The 27,004-nt window shown below is 31.9% G+C and overlaps 1 protein-coding gene across 5 annotated transcripts; it reads left to right on the top strand.

Moving 5' to 3' along the window:
* The first annotated feature begins 396 nt into the window (after positions 1-396).
* On the top strand, positions 397-27,004 carry LOC148603356 (calcitonin gene-related peptide type 1 receptor-like). Of its 5 annotated transcripts, XM_088552664.1 has the most exons (14): positions 4,601-4,809; positions 6,375-6,453; positions 15,347-15,434; positions 17,180-17,624; positions 18,035-18,126; positions 18,757-18,848; positions 19,625-19,778; positions 20,159-20,309; positions 22,210-22,270; positions 22,786-22,852; positions 24,331-24,413; positions 25,788-25,923; positions 26,189-26,272; positions 26,702-27,004. In XM_088552664.1, exons 3-14 carry the CDS (start codon positions 15,384-15,386, stop codon positions 26,954-26,956), a joined length of 1,671 nt encoding a protein of 556 aa, XP_088408790.1. In that variant the 5' UTR covers positions 4,601-4,809; positions 6,375-6,453; positions 15,347-15,383; the 3' UTR covers positions 26,957-27,004. The 5 variants fall into 5 exon arrangements, with proteins under 5 accessions (XP_088408793.1, XP_088408791.1, XP_088408788.1 ...); XM_088552667.1 differs by lacking the exons at positions 4,601-4,809; positions 6,375-6,453 and adding an exon at positions 397-820 and having other exon boundaries at positions 26,189-26,230; XM_088552665.1 differs by lacking the exons at positions 4,601-4,809; positions 6,375-6,453 and adding an exon at positions 399-820 and having other exon boundaries at positions 20,189-20,309.

Here is a 27,004-nt window from a genome sequence, read left to right as displayed (position 1 = left end):
CCTTACCGGAGGTCTGTCTGCTTAAGAAGAATGATTTTCAATTGGTATCAAAATCAGAACATCTACCTATTCAAATATTGTATTTTTTATAACAGAAATTTAAACCACCGCAATTATAAATATTTTTTTTTACCTAAAAGAAGTTTATTTATAATCTCGCTAAATGAACTGAAGTTAAGTGTCCATATATTACTTTGACAGTTTTCTTTTATAAAAATGGTTATAGTTAAACTGTTACAACATCTGTTCATTGATATGTATACATCTGCTAACACAAAAAAATGCCGATAAGTATAAACAATGATAAAGTATCCAGACACATCAAAAGATCTTTTAATAAACAAAAGAAAACGTAGATGAAAAATTTCAGTAACCAGTTCTGATCTTCGGGCGCCAATTGAAATAGCGTTTTGTTTTGATAGTTCGTATGCTGATAAAGTGTGATTGCTATCAGTTTAGTGTTGGAGGTAGAAAAATTGTGATAAGTGATAAAAATATACGTCGATGAAACAACAAATGATGGATAAAAAATCGGCTTAATCAGAGATAAGATATGTCGTTATTCGTTGTAAAGATTTGAACACAAACATTCAATAAGAAGTCAATAGTTCATTGTATAAAATCGGAGCGCAAGATATTGTCGTCCAAATAATTTTGACAGACATTAGGTTTTACGCCTCTTAATCTTAATATTGGTCACGTCCTCATCGTTGGATTATTGTTCATATGTTACAATAGTGATGTTTTATTTCAAGAGTAAAATGATGGTATGAATGTGTTTCCTATAATTTTGGACTTGATCGGGATAATCGTTGCAAAAGTAAGTTTTATATTTAATAATTTTAAGTTACTCCTTTTTTATTACAGCTAGATATTTTTATCAGTAGAAGTGTGAAATAAAAAAAAAAGGATAAAATGATTCTGAAGTTTATCAACGTTAAGCACTTTTTTGATAGCTTCATAAAAACCTGGTCATTTGTGCAATGATATAGTTTGTCGTAAATGATTTCCTTCCTTACCTGCCACTTCACAAAATTCAAGAAATATCCAAATTAATATTATTTTGGTTGGAAACTACTTTACCCTTTTTAATACATTTTACACAATATGCCTTTATTACCAATGTAACGTTAATATTGTTTTATTTCAAAGCGAATATTTCTTCGTATTGTGTGGTTTATGTCTTTAAATCTTTTTTTTCTCTACTGCTACGATGATAAGAAGAAAACGTGATCTGAATCCACTTATCCTCTTAAATGAAATACGTATTTTCCCAGTCTTTGAATTTTAGCTTTATCTTAAAAGATGATGTTATGTCCTTTAATAACAATAATAAAAATAATAATAATAATAATGTTTTTTCTCACAAACATGAATTATAAACAGTTCAGAAGTAACAAGGTCTGTTATTTACTTTCACTTCAAAATATTTCAATTTAACTCTATATTAAAAATAACTTTGATATTGTTTAATGTTAACATCTGTTTTTTATGTAGTAACATTACAGCATATGGGTTATTTGTCTCTCGACTAATGCTCTTTGCTAATAATCGCGACCATTAGCTATATAGACTGAATCCAGAGTGAACGTAGGACAAGTATATACTGCACATTAACCAAAGTCGTCATACTGGTTGCAATATGAAAAGAAAACATATATCTGTAAGCGATATTTATTTCTATCACAGTACTCGAAAATCTTTTAGCAGCTTGAAGGGTTTAGTGATAAAATACTGTACTGCTCACTCGTCAAGAGCAAATCTGAGTTCACTCCCACCTTTTAAATTTGATCAGAAGAGTAATCAAGGAAATCAAAGGAGCCAAAATCAAAAGAAAATATTCCAAAAATAAAATCTTGACAGGAAAAATAGACACACACATTAAAGAACACTAAGTAACCAAAATAGCACGTGCAAAGAAACACAATTAAACGCGCACTCCACCAAAACTGGACGCATGGTACAGGTGCACCAATAGGGTAAGGGTAGAAACATCCATGGAGTTGCTCATACAACGTCACGTTCAGGGTAGACGAAACTGAAAAGAAACAATATGAAATTTGGTAGATCCATTCGTATTTCTACAACATCATATGATAATGCATACCATTCAATGACTATATTGGTAAGTATCACGGAATATAATACTCGTTATTCACTCCTTGTGTCTATTATGTATATTTCGGGATGCTCGCGTTCCATTTGAATTATACACACTTATCATTGTAAAATAATTTTTTGGAAAGTCACCAATTGAACGAAAATTTTGAGTTCTGAACATCTTGAAATCTAAATTCATATTTCTGTACTATTACAAGGTCGCTAAAATTCGTCCTCAATTGAAGCTATAACTCCCATCATTCCTACAATATCATTATGAAATTTACCTATAAAATTAGAAAAAAGGGTAATAATATGGAAATAAAATGCAAGAAATATCACAAATAAATCATACAACAGATTCAACATCATAAAGACAAATGATCTTTGCTTAATGTTATTTATATATTAGTAGCATCATCATTTGCGGCCGTTAAAAGCCGACGTATTTCGGCAATTACAATCCCTTGTACTACATTCTATACCCTTAGAATTAACAGTTTGCACTGTGACAGACAGACTGAAAAATTACATTTGGTACAAATGAAGTGGTCCAATTCTTCCAACTTAAATGAAGAAAAAAGCAATTATTCAATTAGCCAAACTGTTCCCGGGATAATTTATGTTGGATAGCATGTCTAAAAGTAGATTTCCCCATGGGTTTACAAATGGTAAATTTAAAAGACCGCTGTAAGAGATGAAAGAAGTTTTAAGAAACAAAATTAAATATTTACGTTGGGATTTAGTAAAACCATTCATTCTTATATGCCTTGAATATGCCAAATGTCAAGGAAAGAACAAGAAAAAGAGTTTTAGGATCCCCTCAGTTTTGGTAAGGAAATATTTAATTTCTATCCAGTCGCTTGAAACCTATTCTACTAACAATTTTAACAATGGTCGTTAGTATAAATTGGACATCAATAAAAGATGTGAGATAATGAGTTGTTTTTAAGTAGTACCCCACATAAGATTCATGCAAAATGTGATTCATGGTTGGAAAGCCTACATAATTTTATTTTTTGATATTTTGTTTAAAATGTCTCAGAAAACAGGAAGAAAAATGTGGGGTTTCACATAACCCTTGTTAATTGTAGATGAAAAATATAAAAATGCACTGTATAATTCAAAATTAAGGGATATATCTCTGTAGATGCCTCTTTAATACAATGGCTTTTCAATGTAGATTACCTCCCAATAGTAAACAAATTGGAATGAATAATAACACATTTCATCATATACACCCATAAAAGAATAAGAATGTGAAGCATTTTTTGGGGTGTATCACATATTACAGAATCTGCATGATTCCTACAAAGAATACTACTTAGATTCTTTAATTTTTTTTTACCTTCTATCACAATTATTGTAACTGGTAACCGAACAAATTGAGTTTTCAGATAAAATCCTAATATATGAAATTCAAAACATACGCCAACATCTTGAAAGCAGAAATTATGATTTAAGATGAGGTGATGTATCTTTATGGAAAAACAAAAACATTCAAAGAAATTCTTTGATTAAAAACAAACTAATGTCACACTCTGCACACATTAAAAAAGTTTTTTTGATTGGTTACAATTTAGAAACATTGTTGGACAGTCTTTGCCCTACAATTGATGATTTCATCATCAAATATATATTTAAAAATGCTTCAAATACATACGTCAAAGAGCTATATTTGTGACAATAAGGAAGTGTTCAAGAATTTACCGGAGGTGAGGTAGTTGCACAAGTTATTGGTAAGTCCTCGAAGTCATTCCAAGTCGAAAATTGAAAGCACTGTCAAGTGCAGAAATATTTGCTCAAAGTTTATGAATAAAAAAATACATCAAATTTATAGACATCCCGTTTGTCGTACAGGTTTATACAGGCAAGCTAAAGTCCGTGCGTAATGCAGAGAGCTAATTAGGTACTCGATTTGACAGTCAATTAACTAACGCTTCTTTCAATACAAAGCATATATGAACATTTGGTTAACAGTTCATACAATAAAGTTATCGTAATTAAAAAGTAACCATCAAATTTACTATCTTTATTTGTCAAATACACGCGACAAAGAGATGATTGTGATAATGATTTAAGAGGCATTCTTTATAGATAACGGAAGGATGTCAAAAACCAACACATTTCTCTTTTATTTCTTATCCAGAAACGTTGAAAGACCACATATTAAGTCTCCATTTGTTATGTGGTGGCTATAGTTTTGAGATTAAAAATAAATAGATTGTACATAAATTATCAATTTGAAATTTTCGGTAAAATTCAATCAAATTATTTTCTTCATGTTATACACAAGGTATAATCAGCTGTATTCAACTCGTGAAGTTAGAACTTTTTCAAATAAAAATCTTGTTTGGAAAATATAGGTTGCGCACATAGAATGCGACGGACGAGTATCATAATTTTATTTCAAGCAATGGCATCAAACATTTTGTGGGTGCAGATTTGATATTGTACTTATTTAGTATGTATGACATTACTCTCATACCTAAATTCCTCTATAAATCAATTGGTCATTCAATATGTTCCTGACTACAGCAATCAGATGTTCGACGGTTAGTAAGCGATGATATATCCCTAGGTGCAAACTTCGATACAGTCTTATCACTGATGTTGAATATCGTTAACGTAACTTTCTGTGTAGCGTTTAAAAATTCTCTTCGAGGAGTTTTTTTAGCATTGGATATAATTGGATATAAGCTACATCTGGTAAGCTTATCGCTTTAATATCTTTTATATTATAAAGTAAAATGCATTTCTTGTTCGTATGTTAGTTTAAAAGGTTCAGATATGATGCCAAAATTGAATCAGCTTTGACCTGACAGCAAAAGGTGTTATAATTATTACTTTTTTTATTTTTCAAGTCGTTAACGTGGATCGTTGCAGAACTTGAAATCTGGAAAAATTTTCCCTCCGTACCATATATTATTTTTTTTTTTATAATTGTTATTAAAAGATATTCATTTTAAAATTGTACATATCGTATGCATCTATTAAAACAAAGTGTGCAATATTCCAAATTTGCAAAACAAATATACAACGGTCATATGTGTGTGTGGTAGAAAATGACTGACTTTAAGTTCAACTAACTGATGAAATATCATATGATTTAAGGATCGGAACTGTGTTTACTTTTACAATTATGAATGATTTGTTCTGTAGGAAGTAATAAAATTGGAGTATTTGATTAAACCTATTGAATAGAAATATTGCTCTTATCGCTGACCATTCAATAACAAGGGTTTACAAAATTAAATTTCTGAAAGACTTTATCACGCTCGGTCGAACAGTTGTATTTGTGGGATTAATTTGAACGTAAACTCATATAGATGGCATAACGGTAAGAGGATATATAACATTTTCTAACGTTTAACAAATGTGTATCTAAGCAATTATCAACGTAACGAGACTTGAGGTACACAAACAGAAAGTACCTCCACACTATATGTAAACATTTGATAATTATTTTGGGATTTAAGATATAAATATTGCCATACATATGTAACATGCTGCACAATTATTTAACTTGAAAAATAATCATTTGGTATAACCTAACAATCATTTTTCAATCATTTTATACTCTTGTGTCAGATACAGATCATTTACAAGATAACATCAATTATTATGGTCTTTTTCATGACCCAATAAATAAACTTTGTTTAAAATGGATGATTAAGTCATGTATATATTTTCTTGTGTTAGTACGTTATCAATAATGATTGTTTGATTATGACTAAATGATTAAACGTCCTATGGCAGTAATTGCATGCACCTAAGCAATCAGTTGCCAACCGGTCCCCATTATACCACATGCTGGGCAAAGAATCGGTGACTACCAATTCAAAGTCTTTGGTGTGACTCGAACGGGATCTCACTCATGACATCCCGCACTCGATGCGTCCACGCTATCCCGAGACAACCGAGACGGCGATATCAGTCATGTCCTTTGAAATATACAGACCAAATTGAACACGACAAAAAAAAAACAACAAAAAAACAACAAAACAAAAAAACCACAAAAAAACAAAAACAAAATACATAAAAAAAAACAAAAACAAAAACAAAATAAAATAAATGATCGTTCGGCCTTTTTTGTCATTATCTTATAATTCTATCATGATTTTTCTTATGGATTTTAAAAACAAAATCAATTTATGCGGGTATGCGATTTTTTTAACAATACATGTGTAAGGTCTGAGTGAATGACATTAAGTTTAATTCAATCTTACATCTTCGATGTTGTACAAATTATTTATGTATTACTTTTATTGAAGAAGTGAAACAGTTTGGAAGGACGTTGTTATCAGGGCATTGTATTTGCACCGGCTTAATTTGTACAGGTCCAAGCTTATGGTAAGAATTAAGTATAATGTTCATATAATTGTATACAATATATAATATAAGGTGTGCTAATAGGCCTGCGTGCTGTTTTACTTTCTATTCTTATCATTCCATTTCAATCGTTAAGGATCAAAATCAGAGATTAAACATCTGTGACGACTAGGAGTCTTCACTAAATCTAGTACTTAATATAAAAGAAAAACAATTATGTTAAATACTCTTTCGTTTCTTAAATACACTAGTGCAAATGTTACCAGGAGAGCTAAATTGTACGATTTACCGCAGATTTGTCTTAAGTTGCTTATTTCAGTTTCTTAACAAACGCGTTATTTTTAGGTTAAACCATATGAACATCTATAAGTAACTGCAAAGTATTTTAACTAAAGTTTAGCGACGATCTTTTTTATTTTGGATATCCGTGGAACTTGCAAAAAAAAGGTACAAAGTTTGACCACCCGAAAGTTCACGTTCACGCTATTTGGTTTATTTATCGTCTTTGGTATACATTCATTTTCAATACTTTTTTAATAGTTTTACTGCACTGTTTATCCAGTTGTAATTTTACTTTCACCTGGGTAATGATTGAAGTAAGAATTCCTTTTCTTTTTAAAATTTGGTATACAAAGACAGTTTTATACCCATATACAAAATCGTCTCTGTGATTATGAAAAATATTGAAGCACCAATAATAAACGTTTAAAACTACACGTTGGTACAAAATATAAATATAAAATTCTTTAGTTGCCGCATTTGTCGACATTTATATGAACATTATTTTGACTTGCTTGGAAGGTAAATTAAATTTATCTGAAGTGCAAAAGAACAAATAAAAACATATGTTACAGAGGGAGTTAAGAAGGCGCCAGGGGACATTGAGGACGTGTTCAAGTTGAATAAGTGTCAGTAAAAAAAATGATTTTAATTGCTCTCGTCTTTTTATTTGCACATATTTGAATTAAACTTATAGAGAAACAATGTCCCATCTGCCGCCAAAGAGCAGCCGAACAAACAGACAAGTACTTTATGACAACCTTTAACACAATAGTTAAAACGTCAGAATGAAAGTAAAAAACAAAAACAAAAAACAAAAACAAAAAAAGAAACAAAACAAAACAAAACAAAACAAAAACTCCAAAACAAACACAACAATAAAAGGAAAATCACGGGCAAAAACAGATAATGTTCACAAAGGGTTTACTGCTCGACACTCAGACAATTGAATTGGATAGTACTTGAATCGGGTTATTTCTCCATTCCATTGTAAATAGGAGGATGAGAAATGTCGGATTTCTTGTATGGAGAGATGGTGATTTTGAAATGTTATTTGTACAAAAGTTGTATTTAGCTCCATTGAAATCATCAAAAATGTAAAATATCAATTAAAATTATTATTATTGTTCATACTGCAATCGATCTATTGGTGCAATCAAATCGCGTTGGCCGTATATTAATTGATAATATACGGTCACTGACAGTATGAAGCACTTTAGTTCCGTCTACTTTCATACTCTTACAAGACCTACTTGTTTGTCGTAGTCTCACTAGCAAGGGCCCATTGTTGGGAAGAAATGTAATTAACACAAATGAAAAAAAAAGTAATGATAAGAATTGCGGCATTAAAACCACACATGTAACAGTTTATTGACTAGAAATGAGATGCAGAACGATCCCATGAACTTGTTAATTTTTGCGGTGTACTAATTTTCCCCTTTCTGCGGTGGTTAGAAAACCGCGAAAATGGGTACAAAATTGATATGAATTTCACGCTGTAGTACGCCTATCAATTTTTGAAATCGCGAATATTGATACCGGAGAATATGTTCATTTGACAGAATTTGCGAACATTAGCAACCACAAAAATTAATACCTTTACAGTAAATGAATTGGCGCTACTCGGGAAAACATTTGATGGAGCCTTGCGTTTAACCCCGATTCAAAGCCTTATCCGTATTTTGTTTTTATTTCAAGTCAATACACTGTTATTTTCGAAGAATGTGAAATAAGTAAGTATTAAATAGGAACACAATTGTTGCAATTAGGAATAATCTATAAATGATGGGGATGGGATGTGACGACTCAATTCGCTATTCCAAACGATATATATATATATATATATATATATATATATATATATATATATATATATATATATATATATATATATATATATATAAAGGTCTGAAAAATTCCCAACGATGTTAGAACTATCACATTTGCGGAGCAAACTATTGGTCGTTCACTCCGCGGGACTCGAACTTGTACCGCTGTGACATCTATTGCAACACAGACTGCATTTAAGATGTGCGTGTGTGTGCCATCAGCATTCAGGAAGGGGGGGTTGGGGCTTTATACCAACCAGTAAAAAAGTGAACGGGTTAACTATGACTGTGCTAGTACAATGTAAGTTAGGACAGTGAAGATATAACTGAAAAAAGTCACTGTATGACTCCGTCATTATTTTAGAGAGGTGAATTTCGATAAATCTTCACTGCTGTCGCCGATGTGAAAATTGTATTTATTTGTTATATCGAGAAAAAAAATAGGGGTGATTGAATAAACAAAGCAGAAACATAGACATAGACAACCTATGATTATCTTTATAGATCAGTCAGATGAATATCGGATTCCGGACACTAATTGTATTGTTATATTGAATAATTCTCTATTCTGAACAAGACAGACATCAGTGACAATATTATTTGTAAAAATCAGTGAAATATTGTTAATACTAGTACTTTTTGTGATTTGAAATAAAACAAGATTGTTCAGTGTTCTGAAATGAGACAAATAATAACAAAACAGAAGGAACTAAACAACACATGATTTTTGTTTTTACTGCACACTTAAAATAGTAATCATAATAAAATAATAATTATTTGATTAATTTAGTTAAAGGCTTTCTGGTTAGTTTGCTTTCATTAGGTAACCGTTATTTTGAACAAATTGACTTTGTATTGTGACGTCATAACGTCGATTTGTCTGCATTTTACGATTCAATTAATCCAGTGCTAAATAGCTCTTTTATCAAGAAACAAACCCAAATGTGACTGGAATCGATTAAAAATTTACTCAAACGAATTGTTTTAATTTTCTACAACATGATACCTACATAACCTACTTTCGGTCATTGATCTCTGGTTCATACACTGTTTTGCTGCTTGAGAAGCGTCAGCTGCTCCAAAACGGGTTATATTGGTAAACAAAAATAAATAATAAAGAAACAAAGTCAATAGAAATATGTTCCATTTTATGGAATCGAAATGATATGGTTTCACAGGAGTATATATAAAACACTGTGTTAATCGTTGAGCGAACATTAACTTCATAATCTTTAGTTGCAAGAAATTCATACTGTTTTATGTTAATTCCAAACGTTGATCGTATTTTGATAATCGGATATTGCATGTTTCAGCGGAAATGCACAACAAGAGGACACACGATGATATAGTTAATCAAGCCTTAGTTTAGATTTTTTAATTGATTATAACGACATTTCTTAAGATTATTAGAATTTTACATTGAGTTGTTTTCAAAGTAATAGAATATTCGAGCGCAAAAATATTAAAAGGAAACTTGAGAGCACCTTAATGAACCTTGTAAAAGAAGTAATTTGATTGTAGATTTTATTTATTAGAATATGCTTCATTTCTTTGAGAATTCATTAACGAATTTAAAAGATAAAATATCTTGATTTGAATATGTAGGCATTATCGTATAAAACTTTATTGCTTATGATCAATTATTCTATTGGAATGATAGATCTAGTGTATCATTGTTATTCAGACATAAAAGGATAAAATAATAAATAAGAACAAAAATGGCTGGTTTTGACTTTTAATCCTCCCACTAAGGCTAAACTTGTAAAAAAAGCAATGCACGTAAAGTATACGTAGTAATAGATGATTTCTTCACAATGGTATTTAGTGCGAAATATATCAAAGCTTTGAAGTACTGACAACCTGATTTCAGTCTGAAAGGAAGTCACGCCTTAAAGCTTCCCATTCGGTATTCTAGTATTTTCGTATTTTCTTCACTTAAACAGTTTATTTATATAGTCTTCAATTGTAACTTAATTTCAAATGCATTTTTTTTGTGACGACACTAGGCTTTAACCAGAAAGTCTCAACTACAAACACGCTAAGTAACATCGGTCTAAATAGCGACTAGAAGTGGCAAAAATAAAAATAAAAATAACTAAATATATATAAAAAAATGTACCTATATTTCTTGCAGGTTACACCTGCCTCTTAGTGTCCTAAATCACTGGCATTCAACTGCAGTGGTTAGGAATCTGATTGATCAAGATATAAAAAGTCGATTGCGTGGCCCAATTTCTTTTGCCTTAATTCACAGTTCATAGTTGATATTCCAATATTTGATAATTTTTATATCGTTAACAATCCGCTGTGTATATCTATACCACTACTCATTGTTACATTCATTAGCAATTTTGAAATTTGTCATTCAATTACATTGTAATATACACTCCTTGATACGTGTTGACGTTTCCCATTTTAGCGCTCGTGCGTCGTTTACCGTACGTTTGTTGTGCGTTTTACGCATGACAAATGCATGACTCATGATACGAGCGTTCGTTAAAAGTCACGACACAAGCATTTGTTTACAAGCGTTTGTTTGAATTTATTTTTTTCTGAACTAATTACTAATTTTTTGTTCAAGTATAATTTTTAATTTTATGATTTTACTCTTACTTTTTGTATTATTATTTTTTATCGTTCGTCTATAGTGTATATCAATCTTCGTTTATCGTGCATTTGAAACCACGGTAAAAGCATTCGTTTATCTTGGTTTTAAACGCAAAACATGAGCGTTCCTTTCTACGCACGATAGATTCTTTTTTTTATCATGCGTTGGGTGTGCGATTTGCGTGTGTGCAAGAAACGTAAAAGTATCAAGCGGTGTTCTTGTGTTCTATAGTAGAATGTCAGTAAAGTAAAATACAAAACCATTTATTTCAATCAGGAGTCGTTTTGTGTCGTGTTTGAAGTAAACATTCTAAAATTTCAAATAACATATAGTATGGATGTGGCAATTAAGAATTTAACCAGTGTTCGATATCGGAAAAAATATTACGATGTTTTACGGCATCTGTGCAATTATTTCGTGAGCACTTTTGGGCCATATGAGTCCTCAGTCTTGATATAGTTATTCTCACCATATCAAAACTGCTAATAAGCGTGCATCATCTCACCTCGAATTATTCCTTCTTCTGTTCATGCTCATTTTAGAGTTATCGCTGCATCCGACCTTGAAATGTCTTTACTTATTTCATACATGTATATCATTTGATATAGTATATTCATGGTATAAAATGACATCATGTGTTAGTACCATTTATTTAAGGATGTAAATCCTAAAATAATGTATTTTATTATTGAATAACGTGATATATATAGATATATATCAAGATAACAAATGATAATTTAAATTCTTAATGGATTCACAGCGAAGTTGACGACTGAGTGGTACAGTAATTTTTTTTTAAAATTTATTGTCATTGTTTTTGCAGTTGGAGTGAAACCCCCGTTATCAAACCGTTAACAGAATTTAAATAGTATCCATAAAAATAAATTAATGCTTTGTTTGTTGGGGTTAAAGTCCGAGCAGCAATATTTCAGCTATATTCAGACAATGAACATGAAATGGATGATAAAATGAACATGAAATGAAAAACAGGATGGGTCACAAGGATTAGAGGGTCGACAAATTTTGATTGACACTGGAAAAAGGGGGGTGGGTAAGGTCGGGCAATTTAGCCTCCTGTGGCGGAGCGCAAAGGTTCCTACTCCTATCGAATACCACAGCAGGGTTCTTTAACGTGCAAGGAACGTGGCATCTTACCCAACACGGTGCACCACTATGGTTTGCGGTCAGGTTTTCCGTATTATAGCCTGACAACCCCAGCATATAACACGCCAGGGGTACCCCATTCCACCACCTTGGGCACACATCCCAGTTGCTCTGTGGGCAGAGCGCCTAGACCCCGGCTAGGTTTCTGAGCACTATTTAGTCGCCTTAAAAATAAATTAAAGAATGAAAATTAAAGTAAGTTTGGTTAAAATTTTTGTCTAATAAAGATATTATTGATGTTCTTTTTCTATTAATTTAGTGTAAGTGAAAAGTTCGACAACGTAGCTCTTGACATTGCTTTAGAAGAAGAACGTCATCCAAGGATTTAAGACAAAAAAAAAGGAAAATATAAAAAAGGCAAGATGTCATTTAGCAGTCCCTTGTGTACAAAATCGCATTCATATTTAACCGTTTAGAATAGGAAAATATACCATAATTGGTGTATATGGCATTAAATGAAATTGCATGTAATCAGTTGCTGATGAGCATGTAGACAACTTATTTGATTCCCGACAATAATGCCTGTGTATAATAGAATCCCTGATCAGGTTCATTAATAAAAGAAAGAGAGACAGACGTTCACAGACAGTAATATAAGTAAGATTAGGGAAGTTGGATAGACAGCATAGAGTTACAATTGACCAAATACTTCATTATTGTAAGCATGTAAATTACTCTAAGGCATATATAAGAATTGTTGGTAAATTAAATACTCATATTGCATGAACTTCTTTCACAGTATGGTTTGCATTATGTTAACGACAATGATGTCATGATCGCCGGACAGACATAAAATTTAATGCTTAAAATATTACGTGGACAAATTGAATGTTTTTTTTTATTAAATTTACTTTACCTTGCTGAAGTGTTTTATGAAATGACGTTTTTTATGCCTGGTTTTTACTACATATATTTACAGATGTACTATCTGCTTTCGTCATATGTTCTATTTGATTGCATTCATTTCATGACATTTTTCTGAAAATAATCTTGTACATTTCCTGTCATTAAAAGAATATATATGCGTCTTGGCCTGCAATTAATATCAGGTTACTGGATTGTGTAAGATTGACTGGACTATTATACGCTTATCCGTTTTCGAATTATCATTAAAACTATCAACTCAAAGTGTCTACAACATACAGTAATGCAACATATATTTCGTCTGTGATAATCAAATTTAACTGTGTTTTTTATTAATGTAGTTTCCCCAGATGGGAATCTTAGCACACTCACATCCGATATGGAAAGTGCCCCGGCCATATATTCCAGTACAAAAATTCTTACTTTTTATAAATTATCAAACCATGTTCCATCACTTTTAATGATATATTTGACTACAACGATGACGAACCGCATTGTACCATATCAAAATGTGGATATAAAAATTGCAAAACATACAACATTCTTATAACCGACTCTGACTTCTCCAGTTCCCTTACAAACAAAACCTTCCATACAAGAAATCACGATGACTTAAGTTGCAAATCAACTTAATATATAGATTAGAATGCAACTTATACGGTTTAGTATATGTCGGAGAAACGCAAGAACAATTAAACAAAAGAATGTGCGGTCATCGTTCGGGAATTAACACCACTAAATTCCCGACAGTTTATCAACAATTTTATTAACAAGATCATTCAATCCTCTCTATTCAAGTTCGTATTTTAGAAAAAAAAATTACCATCCTACGAACAGTCCCGTTCTAAGTAAAAACTATCGTAGGGAAAGAAAGGAGTACTGGATACGCAGACTAGGTACTGGAATATCTTACGGATGCAATGACAGCATCATAAGTATAGGAAACCCTTCAAGACAATATAACAATAGCATAAATGTGAGATGAATTTATTTGGCAAAAATCCAAAACGGGAAAGGAGTCATGGTCATCGCCACTATACGTCACCTAAGTTACATGATATCTCCATCGATAGTCTCCCTCCTTTCATACAAAAACCTCACATTAGAACCAAACTTTATTCTGTACCTCTCACTCTACTACACTCCCTTTTCAAAACAAGTATTGACATTCCTGTATCTGACCCCACCTCATCATAATACAGACTTGGCATCATTTTGGATATTGGTTTCTACAGACTCTTTAAATCAGTTTGTGTGAAAAGTCAAGATGACGAAAAACGATCATTTCTTCCACTACCGTTTGTCAACAAAGGTATAGATGCAATTAATTTGGTTAACATCCTCCATCACAAAAACGTCATCAACAAAATTCCTCCATATTTCAAAGACAAATCCATATCAATTATTTCATATTCCAATACTTCACCCATTGCATCGAAAATTTTCAATTGTAAAAGGCTATTGCAGAGTCTCGTGATTGAGGACTTCAAGGCTAAATCACCTGACTGTTCTAGCAAAAACTCTCCATTCATTATGGTCCTTCTGGAAACGTCGTGACGGGAGATTTAACCATCATCGAAAACGAATGTCTGCGTAATATCCTCTATAAAGGTCTCAAGTACCGTGAACCACGCTCCATAAATTGGAATTATAACTTTAAAGTTCTTATGGATGCCGTCGAGGACTATGCAAGAAAATGGATAAAACGAGAACAAGAAGACATGATCCTCTGTCAGAGTGGTTGACGGCCGTAGGGTCTTTCAATTTGAAACGAATGAAAGTTTCAAGTAGGGCCATGAGTGCCAAAGCTACATCAGTTTTCAAAGACCCCGATGTAGCAAAAACATTGTCTACTATACATGACAAATATGTTGTCGTACCAGCAGGGAAAACCCAAACCAACATTGTTTTTGTCTGTAAAACGTTTTGCATCAATTTTTATCATCAGAGGTAGACGTAGAAAATAATAGCAGTGATAAGCCCTATACTGCTACCACACTCTCCAAAGAAGAATTTGTGGAAAACCATAAATCTATCCTCTTTTGGTCTCTCTTCCCTTAATTTAATTACTCCTTGAAAAATAAGTGTAACTAAAGATTTTAAATAACGATTTTAAAGAATGAATCACATGGGTCTTTTTATTGTATTAATGATATTTTGTATTTTCCAGGTATGAATACACAACATATCGAAACGATGAGAGAAAAATGAATAGTTCATTCATATACTCAAGTATAAAGTACCTTTGTCTTTGGCAGGTAAACAATTAAACGAGGGCAAAATAAACAATTGTATATTATCTCTGAACTGCTTAACTAGCAAACTTTTCTGAACTTAATGAGAGAGAAAGCGAACAAAAATCTAGCAGTAAGTTGGGCACCGACCATTTTATAAGGGAGGGGGGAGGGTTGGGATTTTTTTTGAAAAAAAGAAGAAGGTTCCAGATTTTGAAAAAAAGTAAATAAATCACTTATCCATTCTAAATAAGAAAATTAATTACTATATTTCTATATTACCCCATACATGACAAGTTGGATTTGTTCAAATCAAAATATTGCTTTCGGTCTCTGCTGACATATTAATAATAAAATTGCACCACACCCGCACACACAGACCTCAGGATAAAAAATGGTCGGTGCTTGATATAACTGAAATCAAATCCAAAATAGTTGTCATGCAATGTTTTTTTATAAACAAAAAATGTTTTCCGGTTAATGTTCCCTATGTGTTCAAACGGTATGCTTGCACTTTGCAGTTCATCAAAGCAATTATAGAAACGTTATCAAATAGATAGAATGTACAGATCTTGGGAATGATATATTATAACTGACACTTTAATTGATAATGTTAGCTGTCGACATATTTATTGACTTAATTTCAGCAAAAGTAATTACAGTGTGAAAATAAGAAAGATTACTAATTGGCAGACATAGAATGAAAATGTATCTTCTTTGCAACAACTGTATATTCTTGTTAAAATCTTAATTATATAGTGCCAGAGGTTTGCTGAAATGTATATATTTCATGTCATTGCTGCTGGCACTTATAGTAAAACAAAATCGCGACTGGTACGTTCTTGTTTAAAGACAAAGCAGGATATGTTCTTAACCGTACAGTTAAAATTTCGCTGTGCATCAAATATTTCAGCATCTCCTGTATCTGACTCCCTTATTGATATATAAAATATATTGACAAATAATGAATCAAATTAATTTTCATATCTTAAGCAACCCGGCTTCACTTTAAAAAAAAAAAACAAGTATATACATATCTACTCCATTCAATTGAAACAAAATAAGATCAATCTTCAAATCGTATACGAAATTAACGCAACTGAACTGGTTTACACAAACATTCAAATGATTTCGAAGAGTTATTTCCCTTTACTTTGGTCTACCTCCTTAATTGCAGAAATAAAACATTGAAGAGCACAAGTATATTACTTCTAATGTTATGTATGTTGGCAAATTAACCATACATATTCCTTCTGTGCCTATCTGGTAAAAAAAAATTCAAATGATTTCACAAAACGTGAGATGAATAAATTATGAAAGTGCTGTTCTTATGACTGTAGCTTTATTTCAGGATTAGATGTTCTAAAGTAAATAGCAAAATCAAACATGCGAAATGGATATGTCAGATGACTGCATTATGTTACTAGGCTGTCACAAGATTGTGTTCGCCCTATCAAATGTCTGCGTTAAAATACAAAAGTCTTGAACGTTTTCCTTTGCGCAATAAATAAAGCTGTAAGTGAGCTAAAATGAGCCATTACATGTTAACGGATTACAACCCTTTGCCAATTTGCATTATTGTATATTGTACTTAGAAATATTGCCAAATGATTATAGTGATTCCATTAAGACCCGACATAAACATGATAGTTCTGATAAAGTATTGTTACTATAACTGTACTAATGTTGTGTGGTAAACATACCTTAATCTATCATTTCAAATAGTATTTATAGATATAAATCTCATGCAAGTATATCTTTTATTTTAGATCCTGTTGAATTTCTATTGTGTAGCTGAGAAAACATGTCATTCAAAACAAGGAACATTTCCGCCCACAGACTTTGGCTATTTTTCATGTGCCTGGTGCTATGAATTTTTATTTTCTACAAAGCAAATAAAAATATTGTTTGCGCATGATAATTTTTATCATCTTTATAATGCAATAGAAAATACGTTGATATTACCTGACATTCATAATCAAAGTAACGTCAATGTTGTGTGCAGTACATTAGACAGCGATGAATGCACTCGATGGCAATCATGCTGTATAGCTGCAGAGGCTTGTTGTGAGAGTCAGATATCTAATCCACCAGGTGATGCTAATACAACATGCAGTAGGACATGGGATGGATGGGGATGCTGGGAAGATGCGGTTCCCGGTGAAGTTGTGTATCAGTCTTGTCCTTTATTTCTAACTTTTTCCGTCCCGTCACGTACGTATTTTAGATAAATGTATTTGATTTGTGACAATACTGATTGATCGATTCTCCCTGTGTAAACCAGATGATTTATAAAACCTGTGTTGATACTTTGAAAATAGTAATGAAAGCAGTGCATGTGTGCAGATTTGTATTTCTACACAAACAACACTGAATTTACTTTTGCGGTGTAAAAGCATAGTTACATAAACGGGATAAAAGGCAAACATATATTTGACTTTATACAATGCAATAAGTCTTTTTTTTATTGTGGGAGTAAATAGAAAGTACGTACTTAATTTTGATAAAACATTCAACATCACTGGTTTGAAATATTCTGACTGCAAAATTTGTTCACAGAAACATAGTCTTGTAAATGATATCAGAACCTTGATTGTGCACATTAGCGTTATATTTTTTTACAGGGGATGCCGTAAAGACATGTCTTTCAAATGCATCCTGGGAGCGGAAAGATGGTTCCGAATGGACCAATTATCAGCCATGTCTTACTATGGATGTAAGTGGTATTTTCAGTTTATAACTTAAAAATAAGTTAAATACAATAATATAATAAGTAAACTATCATATTTTCAAAATGAATTTTGTTGAGACCCAATAATAATTTTTAAATAGTTCCGTTATTCTCGTTGTATTTAGACAACGTGTTTTCATGCAAATAGAAGAATACAATTGCAAGGAAATGGAATAATGTGTCAGGGATAATTACAGTCAGCTGATTTAAGTAAATGGTAAATACTACTTTATGACCAGTTTTCTTAATAAATAATTCCAAATAAGACAATTATGATTATGGACAGCTGTATAACTATCAGTGGAAAACAGTTTTACGATAGTTTATAGGTTGTTTCTTGTCAAATGTTTATTTAAGAAAAGAGAACGGATATGGTGACATGAAACAATTGTGATATTGTATAAGTTCAATTCAAAAAAGAAAAGTCCTTAGGAGTTCACCATAAGGTCTTCAACAAGTGTAAACACACCAGTAGAGAAGCTCTGAAACGCCACGACAATAAGTGATAAGATGAATAACAAATAGGTCATATTTCAAAGAATACAATATTTTCATCTGTTAAACTATTTGTGTATTCAGAAAAAAAAATGCAACGTATTCTTTTAATTGTTTTAGGATTTAAAAACCTCCCTACATTTAGGGTTTGCGTGCAGTGTAGTTAGTATAGTGTTACTATTCCCAGCGATAATCATATTTATAAAATACAAGTAAGTAATGTACTTTTTCGGCAAGGTTTTATCTATTTTACAATTTAGGCTGTTACCTATTATAATGGTTTTTTTTTTAAATACCCAACAATACAACACATCAGACGTGTTTAACATTAAATTAAAATCACATTGTTTGTTTGGTTATAAAACATTAAATAGTAATCCATTATTAAGTAGGTAGTTATGTAAAGGGACATAACTCTTACAAATCACTGGAATGTCTGTTTTCAGCATTTTACGTCAATATCATATAAGCATCAAAGTAACTTTGACTGATTTCATTCTCTTTCAAATGAAAGCTTGAAAGGTTTGGGTGAAATTGAATATGATACAAACATATCCCTGATTTCAAGAGTTATGTTCCTTACCCTAGGCCTATCTCCTTAAGTGGCAGTCTTTATAAAAATCACACGGAATGTGATTCATGCAGGCCAGAAACCAACAAAATCACTTTTATGTCTAGTTCAGAAACAGTTACAGACTACATGACCAAGTTTAATATTCAATTGTTGCTCATTCGAGACAAATATGATAGAGATTGTGTATGAAACGCATACCTTACAAGTGTTATAATTAATGTTTAATTTGATTTGGTTGATTTAAGTGGGGGATTAATGTTTTTTTTTCTTTCTTCCTAAAAAATATCGGTATATTCAAAACAGACTATTGTTATCTAATACAATCGCATATATTGACCAAAACAGTTATTTTTATGTTTTGTTATTCCATGAATCACCTCTGCCAATCGATTGCGATATTTGTCTGTTTTGTAGAGCATTGAGAAAACAGCATAGAATCCGACTACATATCAACTTCTTTATATCCTTGTTGCTCAAAGAAATAGCAGTGGCGCTATGGGATATGTTGGTGACATACGAGAGAGTTACAAACCGAGAAGCAAGCACGACTGTCCTCGCCCAGAATGGGGTAATATGATATACTACACTGAAGATTATCTACAAAACATAACAATATGGGATTCATATAAATGTTGCATTTGGATCTTTCTAAATGTTTACATTTGATAACGCCGGTGTAAAATGTGGTTTAAATTTAGCATTTGCATCTGTCAGTGTTCGTGAATCGAGTTACGTGCATATTGCCATCGCAACTATCAATTCGATAAGTGTATTCCAGATTCATAAAAAATGATAAGACTTTGTTTTGCTGATGATTTGTTGTTTCAGACATCGATAAAATAACGTTGATAAATAATCTTCGTGTCCGATATCATTTTTCGTGATTGGGTTATTGTTTTTTTGGTGGTGAATGGAAAAACACTGCTAAATTTGTTTTCACTATTTCAGCCTGGCTGTAAAGTGTTATCTTTTATTAAGATTTACTCTAAGAGTGCCAGTTTTACCTGGATGTTTTGTGAGGGATTCTACCTCCATAGGCTGATGAGTGATGCCTTTTCTCCTCCAAGAACACTTATACCTCTTTATGTTTCAGGATGGAGTAAGTAAAGGTTAAAATTGATAAGAAAAAATAAATTGTATGTAAAAAGTACTCAAAACCATGAATTTTGTAATGGGAAGCAATAATAAGTAATGAGAAAAAGTCTACCAAGTGCCACACAAGGAATGAAGGCAAAGTGTTTTACGTCTTGTAAATTTCGTAATACTACAAGCATGTACTTGTAAGTTAAATCATGTATATACAGTAACATTCCAGATTATGAAATACCTGATAAATTGAATTTGTTTGCAGTGTCGATATCGATGATGTACATGTCGTTTTGGTGTTATATATAATGATTTAAAAAAAATGGTATTTATATTTGTATTATGTACAGATAAGTGTTCATGTTTTATTTGAAAGTTTGCAAAAGTCCTTTCCATTGAAAGTCCGAATGAAAATTTGGTTTAATAGATATTTACCCATATAAAACAAATTTTTCACAAAAACTTACTTTGAAATTTGAAAAAAAACAAACACCATTTTCTCCTATATTAAGTCAGGTATTAGTATACATTATGCAGTAATTCGGAGCGATGAAAAAAAATAATAAAATGAAATAAAAAAAATAAAAGCGCTCCAGTAACATTTCTGTGAAGTATATGTAGTCTCCAAAGTACAAATATTCAACAATAGTTACATTTACTGCGCATATCATAAAAAAAACATGCTGATCTCGTTTGATTATCAACTTAATACTTGATGTTCATGGGACAATGAAACATAAACATAATCATCGTTAAATAATCCTAGTTTCGGGGATTTTTATACATCAATTCCACCCCAAGAGAACTTGAGATACATGACAATACAGGCACTGTGATGTCAGCCATATATCTTGACCTACACATAGAGTGCAATGGTAAAGGAAAATTATTGACAGAATTATACAACAAACTTTTCATTTAGTATTGTCAACTTTCCTTTCATCTGTGGCAACATCCCTTCAGCGTATGGTGTATTCATATCACAACTCGCACGTTATGCCGCATCTTGCCGTAGCTACGCCGACTTATTGTATCGCACTACACTTCTTACAATTAGGCTACTGGAACAGGGTTATGTTGCTACAAGATTGAAGTCATCACTACAGAAGTTTTATGGTCGTCATCAAGAACTCATGGATCGTTACTATGTATCTATCTGCAGCATGAAAACTAATTTCAACGTGTCATAGTTTTCCTGTCATCTTTTGTCTACACTGGACTTGACTTTTTATAAACACACTCCGCGGGTGTTTCTACAAGAGAAGAGGACGCTCACCCAGCCGATGCACTTAATCCATGCTCCCAATTTTAGTGGAGTCCGAGTTGCTCATTTACTTTAGTTACTTGTATGTATCATTTTGGTTATTTTATGTTCTTTGTAGTGTATGTCTGTTTTCCATGTCTGGTCTTTGTCCCTGGATTATATTCGTTTGATATTTGCTAGAATATTGGTTTCCGTAATTACTGTTTCAGGGTGCAAAGAAACATATACTGTAGATGTTATTTCATGAGTCAATGAAACACACCTTTGAGCTACTTACATAGGCAATGCCCATAATTAATTGGACTACTTTTGTTGAGCACATATTATTTGCTCATTTCTATGTACATCTAAACAAAGTAGGTATATTATAAGAATTTAATGTTACATTGACATTTAAAAGCGTTGACCGATCACATATTTTGTACAGCAGAGCTTATGCGCTACATTGAAAATGTCTTACGGTCAACGCTTAAACATTCCTTTGGAACATCAAGGGAAACAGTCAGTTCCCAAATTTTGAACAACCACATAAATGCTTCTTAGAGAAAGATAAAACAGAATATCATGCTTACAATTGTTTCCATTAAACACAAAGAATGTCATGTGATATGGATGTGTTTGAATCACAATATGCTCATTTGTCTTTTAGTTGTGCCTTTTGTTTCTACATTTACGTATGCAATCCTGAGACTACTGTATGCAAATGAAAGGTAAGTTTGTTAGAATTATCACACACACATATTACGGAAATGAAAAAAAGTAAACGTTTAGTAAATTACTTACAATATTTGACTAACTACTGGGAAACCTGTCTCTACCAAATAATTTTTGTTCGATATAGACTGGTTTTGGGCTCAAATTACATAAAAATTGATATAAGGTATTTTGGTCTTACACGTTTTCAGATTCGTCATGGTTCGTTTTACACATGTTTCATTGATCAAAAGAAGAATTAATTTTACAAGATTGATGTAGCGTTATTTATCACATACTCAAACCCAACTAAATCAAAATTATTTTATAAAGTATGAACCTCTTAGTTAATACAAGATGATAAATAAAAAGAATAAACAAAACAAAATTCATTTAACACCAATAAACCATCATGTGATAAAATAAAATTAAAAAAAAAAGATAAAAATGCGTTTGATATGTATTTATAGGGACATTTTTCAAATAAGAAGATTTACAGGCTGATGTTTTTACTTTTATTTTAATGTTACAGTTGTTGGTCAACAAGCTATAAACATTTTGAATGGATATTTGATGCACCAAGCCTAGCATGCTTATTTGTGAGTACAATCGATATCTAATTTTATACTAGTTGTTTCACCGAGAATTAGAAATAATCAAAAGTAAAAAAACAATGTGCTTCACATCATTGCCAATTCAGTATTCGTTCGAAGTTTGCAAGGTAAAAAGAGCAGGAAGTAATTATTTCGCGCAAAATTGTAGACTTTAAACAGGTACAAGTTACTTTATATTTTGAGTCTGTGGGATTACACTAATAACCCCCTTCCAATTAAAACATTTTCAAAAGTAGATTATGAACAGTTCTCGTATAATAATATTAAGAGTTCTGAGTTTGGAATGCATTCAACAACTGAATTTATTAATCGTATATCCTTTAACCCATTGTTCATATCGTCGTCAACATTTCAGTTTTAATTCTTATTCTTAAAATGTTCTGTTCTTTATTTGTTCTTTCTAAATCATGTTCAAAATATAGAGAAGATGTTTTCAAAACGCTGGAATTTTTTATTGACAACATATTTGTCTAGTGTAGTTGACGAGTTATTCAACAAACGGTCGGCATTGCGCTTGGCATAAATTGTGCTTCTCTACTTGCTGACTGATTCCTTCAGTCTTATGAGGCGGACTTTACTGTTGATCTTTTTTAAAAGAAAAAAAAAAAAACAACGTTTCACTAGATCTTTTAATTTCAGTTTCTGCTATATAGAAGACGTTTAGCTATCCTATTTTCGGTAATTGATACATCGCTTCTACCCCAAAGAAGTTGAGATAAAGGTTACTACAGACACTGTGATGTCAGCCTGATATCTTGATCTACACTTACAGATCGATGAAAATAAAAATGAACAAACTTTGCGACAAGCGTGATGACTTTATATTCGGATATTGCCAACTTTCCTTTCATCCCTTCAGCACCTGCGTATGGAGATTTCATATTACAACCCATAAGTTATGCCAGAGCTTGCCGTATCTACGCAGACTTTATGTATCGCGTTAGACGTCTTACAATTAAGCTGTTGGAACAGGGTTATGTTGCTACAAGATTAAAGTCATCATACAGAAGTTTTATGGTCGTCATCATGAACTCTTGGCTCGTTATTGTGTATCAATCTGCACCATGAAAACTGATTTGTTCAACGTGTCATAGGTCCCCTTTTCTCTAACTCTACACTGGACGACTTTTCATGAGCAACTCTGCGTATGTTTCTAAAAGAGCAGCGGACGCTCACCTTACCGGTGCACATAATCCATGCTTCGAGTTTTTAGTGGAGTCCTAGTTGCTCATTTACTTTTGTCATTTGGTATGTATTGTTTTAGTTGCTTTATGTTCTTTGTAGTCTTTGTCCCTGGATTGCACATCTTTTTTTTCCGCTTGAATGTTGGTTCCCTTGATTACTCTTAGACAAAGTTCAGATATTTTCTTTTTAAATTAATATGTGTATGTAAGCAATTACTATATGTAACAAACATTTCTTTATCTTAAAATAATATCTTTGTTTCTGTTGTAAAATTTCAGGTGAATCTAATTTTTCTATGTAATATTTTACGCATACTGTTGACGCAAATTCAGTCTCATCCAAACGAGCCCAGCCATTTTAGGTAAGACTTTCTACTCTCTTATGATATATGTCAATGTTTGATGAGGGTAACAACAAAATTACCGAACAATAATCTAATCCATAATCAAGTGCAAACGCTACCAAGTTACATTAACGTGTAAGGATACGAAATCTCTACTAGCAGAAGTAATGTCTTGGTTCAAGTATACAAGGGTAACGAAAAGATTACCATGCGGGAAGATCAAATAAGACAGTAAGTGTTTGGTGATGCCGCTGTAGGTCACTTTTATGTATGGTGAACCAAAGACATTTCAATCTATATTGGTTATCTTCGCTTTATCTCTTACTTTTTTTAAAACATTAAACATCATCATTGCAAGTGTCGGAAGAATATATTTTAACTATATCTTACGGATGATATAATATGTAACCTGTCATCTGTTGTGAATATCATAATACATTTCTTTGACTGGATATCAAGAACTCTATATTAAGCTTAAGGTGTGAGGGCTTACTGCTATGAATATTTCCCATATATATCAGCTCTGTTCTCATAACATAAAAATTGTCTATACCATTATTTGATATCAGTAAAAAATAATGTGCTGTGGCATTATTTCATTGGAATGAAGTCATAGTGGTGCCTCAACAATACGTCAATGAAGAAAAACCTGCAGAAAATTGTAAATTTTTATGTTGCTTCAGACATATTAACAATACGGAAAATATGTCCACAACCAAGAAACAACTTTATATTTTTTACATATGTTAAATTATGTAACAATAAATATTTTCACTTAATTTGAAGTTGCTTTTTGGATGTAGATACCATTTCCTGATCGACAAATGCCCTGATAATGACAAAAAAAGTACAGAAAATCGATTTTTTGGGTAAACCGTCAACATTTAAGTTTTAATGCAAAAGTTATTTGTTTTCCAATTTGTTATAGATTCAACTTTCCGCATTCACAAATAAACCTTTACACACTTTATGGTCAATTTCCAGTCGTATTTTAGGCTAATGGGTCCTTTATCGTCGCTTTGCAATTGTTTATCAAGAATCACTACTTTAAAAGTACTTTGGACTTTAATATTGGATCGGTTAAGACTGATTGTCGGCTTACAAAGGTTCAAATGCATTTGAAGTGATAAAACGGGACTTTTAAGTGATTCAGTTAGGTTCCGTTGACAGTTTGTTCCAGCTTTGTTCGGTGGACAGGTTTTATGCAGATAGTTTCGGTTGACAGGTTTATTCAGCTAGGTTCGGTTGACAGGGTTTTTCAGCTATGTTCTATTAAAACATGTTTATTCAGGTAAGTTTGGATGACAGGTTTATGGAGGTATATACAGTAAAGACAGGTTTTTCTGTGCCTCTCAGCTATATATTGCATCTATATTTTAATGTATGTTGTAGACGTGCAGTAAAAGCAACATTTGTTCTCCTTCCATTATTTGGAGTACAACTGTTTGTTACAATATATAGAGTTCCCACGGAAGCCCCAGGTGGATTGGAATATGAAAGATTTTCCATTGTTGTCAATAATCTTCAGGTATCTCGACATTTCTTTTCTAAAAATGTATCAGCAGTTTAATATAAATGGCATCAAATTTAAAATTAAAAGGCGATGATTATTTGATTCTAAATATAACATTCCAGGTAGAGTAACGGTTTAAAAACATCATTAAAACAATTAAGTATATAAGATGAATAAACTTATGTCACGAAAACGCTAAATTCACTATTAAGGTTATATATTCCTGATAATGTTGTCATTAATTCGGGATAATATACTCTTTAAATTTGTACTTTTGTAGGGATTTTGTGTGGCTCTTATTTTCTGCTTCCTTAATCATGAGGTAAGCAGCCATATTCAACTATACAGTGGTTTCAACAAACTAGTAAGTTTTACATTTCATGCATCATCATTTCAAACTAACACCTAAAAGAACAGTAACTAATTCTCTGTTTATTAACGTCTGACTCGCACATTAATATAATATACATTTATGTAAATTAAAATTAAAATCTAACGGAAACAAAGTATAGTTTTGTTCACATAATACCTTACGAAACTCGTAAAAAGAGAGAAGGAGATTGAATTGTTTTCGTTAAGTGTTATAGTTATGTACAAATGTTTTAATTTGTCGTTTCCATATTCTTTTTTTCTTTCTTTTTTATATCTCATTATACTTAGGTATTTTATCTAAGTCCACTCGTTTAAGCTTCATTTCCATTTTGACCATATTGTGTCTTTTAAATATTACTTAGTTGTAGAGTAGACATACAGCAATTTCTCAAGATCTTTATGGCTCTTTCTTGCTTTGTAGGTCATTGCAAATTTGCGACGAACTTGGAGGCGACGAGTCAGAGATCGAGACCATTCACATTCCAGAAGAGCTGACTTTACATCAATGAACGCTACTTATACATCACGGGCAGATACTGATTTTAACTATGTAAATAAACCGTTATGTGACAATACAACTCGAAATGGCGATAGACATGTTATGGTTGATGATAATACTAATCATCCATTAAATGACAAAAGGCCAAATGTTGCATCTGATACAGCGTTTTGCTGAAATGGTTTAAAAATTGTTATTTTTGTACAGTAAATATGATTTACTTTA

Source organism: Perna viridis, chromosome 11 (assembly GCF_037379345.1).
Source record: "Perna viridis isolate PV_CMFRI_1.1 ecotype Kerala chromosome 11, ASM3737934v1, whole genome shotgun sequence".
Taxonomy (NCBI): Eukaryota; Metazoa; Mollusca; class Bivalvia; order Mytilida; family Mytilidae; genus Perna; species Perna viridis.
The sequence above is the reverse complement of the archived record's forward strand: the minus strand, read 5'-3'. Positions and strand labels throughout refer to the sequence as shown.